General features: G+C 41.8%; 1 protein-coding gene across 6 annotated transcripts in view; it reads left to right on the top strand.

Annotated features, from left to right (window-relative positions):
• KLF12 (Kruppel like factor 12) overlaps nucleotides 1–7,969 on the top strand; it is a 443,110-nt gene that overhangs the window by 249,502 nt on the left and 185,639 nt on the right. The window contains exon 1 of one of the 6 annotated variants that reach the window (XM_019524877.1): nucleotides 6,420–6,488. The exons of the other annotated variants lie outside the window; for them this stretch is intronic. Coding sequence (XP_019380422.1) covers nucleotides 6,435–6,488 — 54 coding nt within the window. The 5' untranslated portion in view covers nucleotides 6,420–6,434. Of the gene's footprint in view, nucleotides 1–6,419; nucleotides 6,489–7,969 lie in introns of those variants that run through there. 6 annotated transcript variants of the gene reach the window in all.

Raw genomic sequence — 7,969 nt, 5'->3', positions numbered from 1 at the left:
CCCTGCAGGGCCCATATGCCCCAGCCTGCTTGCTCCCCCAGCCCCCCCCAGATTGCTGCCCCACCTGGACCCCCTGCTGGCTCCTGCAGCACCTCTGATGGCTGCCCTGCCTGGCCTTACCCCCTACTTGCACTCCCAGACTCCTCAATAGCTGTCCCACCCCACCTGGTCCCTGCTGCCCCCTGCTTCCATCCCCAGACCCCCCGGTAGCTGCCCCACCCAGCCCCAGCCCTGAATGTCCCCCCACCTGGCTCCAGCAGTCTGGGACTCAAAAAAAAAAACAAAAAAAAAAACAAAAAAAAACCCCAACACACATTTACCCCACACTCAGTGGCAGTAGCAGCAGCCATAGGGGTCACTGGGGTAGCAGGGTGCAGCAGGGACTGGCCCTGGCTGCCTGGCACCCTCACTGCCACTGCCCCATCGCATTCATGCAGCCCAGGTCAGCAGGTTGCCACGTGGCTCTGCACACTGTTGGGTACCTGGGGCTGCTCAGGCTGAGAGGTGCTGGGCCCTGGGTGACAGCTGCAGCAGCCCCAACTTCCCAACAGTGCACAGAGTCATGCAGTACCCTGCTGTCCCAGGCCACACCTGCGTGATGGGGCAGAGGCATTGAGGGTGCCAGGCAGCTGGGGCTGATCCCCACTGCCCCGTGCTGTTTGTGGGGGTTCTGCCAGGAGTCCCCACTGATCCTGATGGCAGCTGCTACTGCTAGTGAGTGCAGGGCTCTTGTTTTTTTGTTTTGTTTTTTTTTATTGCCGGGATGCTGGGACTGGGTGGGGCAATGACTGGGTGGGCCAATTGGGGGAGCTGCAGGAGTCAGTGAGGGATGGGGCTGGGTGGGGCAGCAATCTGGGGGGCTTGGAGAGCAGGCGAGGGATGGAGCTGATGGGGGTCCCCACATGGTCCCCTCGCTGCTCCTCCAGCTCCTTCCATCCCCACAGAGCCTGGGTCCAGCTCCCTGCAGCTGGCACGCTGTCTGCCCTGCATGGGCAGGCAGCATGCTTCAGCACCAGGGCAAGGGCCAGCCATAGAGATGCTCTGGATGGCTACCAGACCGTCTCTGTGGAGGACCTGAGCCCCCGGTTGCCTCAGGGCACAGTCCTGGACCATGCCCTTCTCTGTTTTTCTTGCCTGGGGTATCCATGGATATCCATGTGTCTCATTTTGCCCCTGCAATGCACATTTGCAGCTTGGGGAATGTTTTTTTTTTTGTTGCTGTGAGAGGCATGTGCGCACTCATCTGTATGCACCCATAAAGTCCAAGTGACCTGGATCCTGTGTATCCAAATGATGCCTGCCCTTTCTCACGCTCTCTCGGTACTCCCAGAGTTGTTCAGCAAAGGTGCTGGAGCTCTTTGGGCACATCTACACATGCATTGATGCACCATAGCTACAGCACATTAAGTTTAGTACCTGTAATAACGTACCGTGCTATAATCTGCGCTACTCTGTAGTAGTGTTAGCACATGTCTTTTACATGATGCTAATGTGCAGTAGACTAATTTTACTGCACATTAGTGCATTAGCATGGCTTTCACTGTGGCACACTAATGCATAGTAGAATTGGTCTACTTTGAATCTAGTGTCTCATCTAGATGCACCGTTTCAGTATGTGAAGAAGGGAGTAGAAGACAGGGCATCTGACTTTTAGAACTGACTTCTGTTTTTTGTGCAAATAGCTTTTCAACCTTCAGGAAATTGCAGAGTGCATCTTTTTTAACATGACCTGTGAAGAAGGGCTTTTGGTCAAGGATGGTATGCCTGAAATTTCATTAATTAGCTAGCTGTAAGTGGTTTATGGCAGAGTTGGCTGATGGTTTGTCTTAGTATTTGTACCTTTTTTCCCCTTGTAAATGATCATGAGTCCCCTGTGGTCTGCCATGTAGGAGACCCAGGTTCAATTCTGCAATACTTATCCAAATATAGCCATGGAGGCACCAAATGTCTGGACCCAGTTTGGCTTTTGAATTCTGTCTCAGTGGCCTAAAGGGAGGATGGAAGGTCTGGGCAGCTTGCACTCCTCCAAAAGCTCTTTCTGAGGCATATGCATCAAAGGTCTGGGTGACCTCACATGCATGCACCATGATCTGGAAGGATCAACAGTTGTCAAATAATCACAAAGACTAACTAGAAGTTTATCATAGGAATGTCTTTTTCCAGTTTATTTTCAAAATTAAAATAAATACATTGCTTTCTGCACCCTTTTCCTGATCATTATATTATTTGGCTTGTACAGTATTATATATTTTATCCACTGGCTCCTGATGTGGTATGTTATTCAGTTTATCAACTAACACAAGATTATGTTAACTAGAAAGATGCTCTGAAGACTAATGGCAGCATTCTGACTGTGTAGCCATCAGATAATATAACATTTCTTTTTTTCTAATTATCACTTTTTTATTCAGTAAGGTATTTTTGTCTCTAAGTAAACAATACTAAATTCCAGCAACATCATAGATATCATTTCATGACTTTTTGAACAGGTGAGCAGAGATTTTAGCCCCATTCCATTTGCACAAATCTTTATATTTTGAGAAATATAAATGCAGAGTTTAAAGCAATAAGATCTTTTAGTCAGACGCATATATGTAGGCTGTTAAATTACCCCCAGTTACCCATTTGTTGAGCCAAAAATGTGTTTAACATTTTCCAGAGCAAGCATCCATGCTTGATTTAAAGCCATTAATGGGTAGAGAATCCACCACTTCCTTTACTTTGTCCCTGTGATTAAGCACGCCCACTGTTAAAAATGTATGCCTTCTTATGAATTTGAATTTGTCTGGATTCAGCAACCATAGGTTCTTGTTATATCTTTCTCCAGTAGATTAAAGAGCTCTTTAATCACTACTATTTTCTCTCCATGAGGGTACTTTCACACACTAATCAATCCACTGCTCAATCTCTTTTTTGATAAGTGAAACCCATTGAATGAGCTTTTTAAGGCTCCCGATATATGGCATTTTCTCTTCCCTTTGTGTAATTCTTGTGAGTCTTTTCTGTACCCTCTCCAGTTTTTCAGTGTCCTTTATAAATTATAGATATCAGAACTGTATGGGGTATTCTAGAGACAGTTTCACCAATTCAGCACATCGAGGTAAAACCGTCTCAAAAGTTATGCTTGCTACTCCTGTCTTATACATCAAAGAATCCCATTAACTCTTTTTGCTACATACAAATATGCCATTTGGTTTAATCTGGGCATATGTCCAGGACAAGTATCACAGGCTTTGGCTCCTCAGGGAATTACAGGTGGGGATTATGACCCATTGTTTGAGGACAGCGAGTTAGCTCTTTGGAAAGGACTGTTATATTGTTCTACTTTTAGGTCAACCTTTTTTCCTCCCTCAGAAAGAGCACTAAAATTTACAGTCAACATATATGCAAGGTCAGCCTATATTCAGAACAGCATGGCATTATGGTGCAGATTAGGTTATTCTGCCTAGCAGCTGAAAGGACTCCAAAAGCTGATCCCTAAGGTGGCCATATACAGTCACAAATGAGGCAAGATGATACTCGCCCAAGGTAGGTCTTTGCTAGGGCAAGCCTTGGTCAATCCGGCTGGGTCAGGATGTCTGCACAGAGGGACGTGGCCCAACTGCTCCTGCATATGGTAGCCACAGACAAGCGTGGAGGCTGTATGGTATGATGGGGCTGGCCTTGGTACTGAGCCTCCAGGGTTGCTGTTCAGTGGCAGACTGCTAGGTGCTAGTCTGGCACTGTTATGTCATGCTAGCCTGGTGCATGCTGGTGAATGGGTGGACAGCAAGCAGGTCCAGCTAGTGGCAGGGCAGGGATAGCTAGAGGTGGAGGAGAGCCCACCCAGATCTGAGAGTGGAGAAGCCCCCACAGGAACAGAAGCAATGCAGGGGAGAGGGGAAAGCACATTTGGGAGAAGGAGGCTTCCACTCCCCAAGGCAGGTGAGCCTGCAGGCCAGGCGGAATTCATTCTGCCAACGCTGAGAGAAAACACAGCCTCCATGCACACATTTTTCCTTTTTTACCATCAATGCTCTGATCTCGTTAGCGCTGCCCTTTGTGCTACAGTTAGCCTTTGGACTACAGACTTTCTCTCAAACTTTTAAACTTTGCAGCAGCAGGCATGAGACAGAACTCTAAAGGGCCTGTTCCCCCTTTGTCAGCAAACTCATCTGAATACCCCATACACAACTGCTCAGGCTTTGTGGTCTGCTGCATTCATTGCCACTCTCTGATTTCCCTTCTTTTTAGGGTTTTCAGATAGGTTTCGATCAGTTTTAAGTTTTAATTTCTTCATTCTGTAACAATTTCCTCAAAACTGTGCATCTTGGACGCTGGGCAATCCAAACCAGGGCTGTGAGGCAAAACCTGACTGTTTGAGAGGCTCAAACTAATGTATTGTCATGTAATTTTAAGTTGAAGGCACTATGGTGAGCCTTGGGTACACTTATTGATGATACAGGAGATCCTGTTTAAACACGTAGTGTTTTTAGTGTGTTTAAACCTTTGGTTCTTTCCTTAGTTATTTCACTGTCTGATAGGATTTCATGAGAACTGTAGCAGTTCAAGGTCTTTTTCTGTAGTTATCTTGTTAGAGTTGGGGGAAAAAACTTTTTTTCCCCCCTCTAAAACTGAACCTAAAACTATGTGGTCAACTTGTAATTGAAACCGTGTAGAATCCTGAAGAATCTCTCATATCATACACAACCTTTCAAGCAGGAGGCATATCAATCTCAACATGACCTTAGAGATATCATTCCAAAAACAGCGCTCACGAACTTAGAGATATCACTATATTTGTGGACATTTTGATGTGTAACTAGTATAGCAGGCTTTGCATTTTTTTTGTGTGGAACATATGTGTTTTGTAAGCATTGCAAAGTGAACTCAGAGAAATAGTCAAAGCAATACTGGCTTCATTTCATACAGCCATTCCTTTGGAATGCAACGGAGATGTGATTTCAGACGTTATGTGTTGAGTGTATAATTGATATTTCAGCGATAAACCATGTTATATGTATAGATACATGTAACATGTATAGATTATATAATATCTAGATATTATATAATATATAGATACTACATAATGTATGTAGATATTATCCATATATCTATATAGATATAATATATTTATATTAATACTGTGTGTGTGTGTGTATATATATTTGTGTGTATGTATGTATACATACACACATACAGTTCTGTACTGTCAATCCTTTCAAGAAAGATAAGCTGATAGCTAAGCACAAGTTTAGTTTTGTATGATAAATTTGTCATTTCTTCTAAAATGATACTATAAATCTAAGCAGATCGCCTGTTGGTTGATATTTTAAGGTTTATCTATCTTTCAAAGTACACTCAGGCCAGCCTTTCCAGTCATAGATGCCTGAAGTCAGACTTGTTAGAAATATCAGTCAAAACTCTTCATTTCCTGCTGTTCATGTGAATAAATAATCTGACAATTCATCTTAAGCGTTCTCATATTTAAAAAACTGTTTGACAGTATCAGGCTGCATCTGTTTATCAGCCATCATATCTTGTAGAAGATTTCACCCTTTATTAAGGTGTATGAAGCAGTTTCTAGCCTATTTGACTGGTCATCTGAAAATTCATTTCTGGTATAGGGAAACCATTGGTGGCATTGAGCTGAAGTACTTAGCACATAGCACACATAGCAAGGGCACTGCAGGCCATATATTCACTTTGCTGCTCCTCAGTTATAGTAATAGCCCTTGGGCAGCTACACAAAAACAACTTTTTATACACTTCCTCACTAAAACACATGCAGGCATGCACCCCCATCCCCTATTCTCTTGCCTCTAACACAGCTCATATAGTATGGAGAATCTTACTTTTAGTATACATAAAAGGAGAAAAGTAAATGATAAAAACAACTCACTTTTACTTGCAGGAAAATGCAGTGAGCAAAATGGGCCACTATTCAAAGAAGATGTATTTCTATTAACTTAGGACAGCACCGAATTTAGCTAGCTCTGTGAAGTCCAGATAATGACCTTTCAACATACATATTAACTTATTTCACATTTAAAAAATAGCAACCTTTTAAACCTTAGCCAGTAAAATACAACCTTACTCTCCTGTGTGAGAGAGTCATTTTGTAAAAAGGAAGGAAGAAAAAAAATTGATAAAACCTACCATCACATTCTAGTATAATAAAATAATAAAGCTCTCTATCTTACCCTATCTAGAAACTAGGTTAGTTATTAGTTGACTATAAATTACAGTCAGGCTGCAAAAATCATAAGCTGCCAAAATATTAAGTTTGAAATTAAACAATATTCTTCATAAACCCACATCACTCAAGTAAAAGGAGAATGTCCTAATCATCAAACTGTAGACTGCTCTGGCCTTAAGGGTACTCTAAATACCCCCTTTTAGAAACTATTCTACTTAGAAGAAGATAGTTTAAGGTTCACTGTGCCAGGTAGAAGATGACCAGGGCAGAACAAGACTGGAAGACTTCCCTTGAAAGAGGGGAGGAAAAGGTTAGTATAATTTAGTAGGAGAAGGACAGTATGAAAGAACATTATAAATGGGTACAAAACAATGAAGATGAAGTGGTACCCTCATTTTTCTTTTTCTCATAAGAGAATAATGAAGTGGTATTCAAGGAAACTAGATGGCAGCAGAACTAATGCTAATAAAAATACTTTTATTTGTACCATGCTGCATTAAACTGTGAAACGAACTGCTACAACTTATTGAGGCCACAATCTCAGCAGAATGCAAGCAGATAGACTTTCATATGAATGGGAGCTTCACCATAGTTAAGATTTTTTTTAAATCTCAGAGTAGAGTTAGACTCTTCCTCACTTAGGGCATGAGTCAGTCTCAGATTAATAGCATGAGGAAAAAAGCTTTCTTTATAGTAGATTATTCCATAATTGTCCATTTTATAGTTACTTCCACCTTAATTGGAGACATCTCTCAGCAACAGAAGTTATGGGCACTGATCTTTTCTGAAAAGGCATTTTCAGAAAATTGTGCAGCCTTAAATTGTGATTGCATAGGAAATAATGCAAAAAGTCCTCATAGGTGAGTGGCATTTAATAAACTTGCTCCCGTGCAAGGGAATACAGACAATACACCAGACAAACCATCTAAACAATGAGAAATATACAATAGAAGGGTGTTAGAATGGCCATGTGCATTAGTGGAAAGCAATTCTCATTCATATTGCCACCACGCTAGAAGAAATCTGCAGAGTAGGGAATAGTAATTAGCTTTGCTTGAATTGAATAGAACCTGTACTGTGGTTGTAGCACCTGTGTCCCATTGGGAGCATATTTGCAGGTGGATGTGAAGCATGTTACAGACAAGTTGGGAGAAAAATATGGTGAGCATGTAGAAATTTTTTAAGACAGACAGGAGCTTATAGGCATGAATTGAATGTGCCCCTACCCCATGTGGCAGCAGACAGAAGTCATAGCCATGCCAGTTCACACATTTTTTCCCCCTCACAAACAATCTTATTCTGCTTTGGTAGAACATAAAGAGCTTGATTTATTAAAGCTAATTCATGAGACAGTAAACCATTTGTAAAACAGCTGCAATTCACAGCTTTTGCTTTTATTACATTAGATTTTCAAGGCTATAACATGCAATTATGTATATATTAAAACTAAAGATATCCTTCTTAACTCAATGAAAAAAAATCCTAAGGATTTAATTTGTAATATATTCAAACTTGCCGGTAGTAATTAGCACTGTAAAGTAATTCAGGCTTGGGAACACATGTCAGTACAAAGAATAGGAGTATCAGTATCTCAGGGGAACCAGAGATTTGAGCTTGCCTAGTCACTGAAGTAGTAGGTGTGCTTGTCCTAATTTTTTGTCACTAATCACAATAAAAATAATAGTAGAAATATATTATGCATTGCTCATTTTGAAGCCTCAAAATACGCAAAAGGACCAGATAAGCTTACCGGGTTTAAGGCTTCTTAGACATGTTATATAATGGTGCCAT

The sequence above is a fragment of the Gavialis gangeticus genome, unplaced genomic scaffold (assembly GCF_001723915.1).
Source record: "Gavialis gangeticus isolate Ggan-Ray unplaced genomic scaffold, GavGan_comp1, whole genome shotgun sequence".
In the NCBI taxonomy this organism is placed as follows: Eukaryota; Metazoa; Chordata; order Crocodylia; family Gavialidae; genus Gavialis; species Gavialis gangeticus.
Note: the sequence above shows the minus strand (reverse complement) of the source record. Positions and strands in the feature narration are given on the sequence as shown.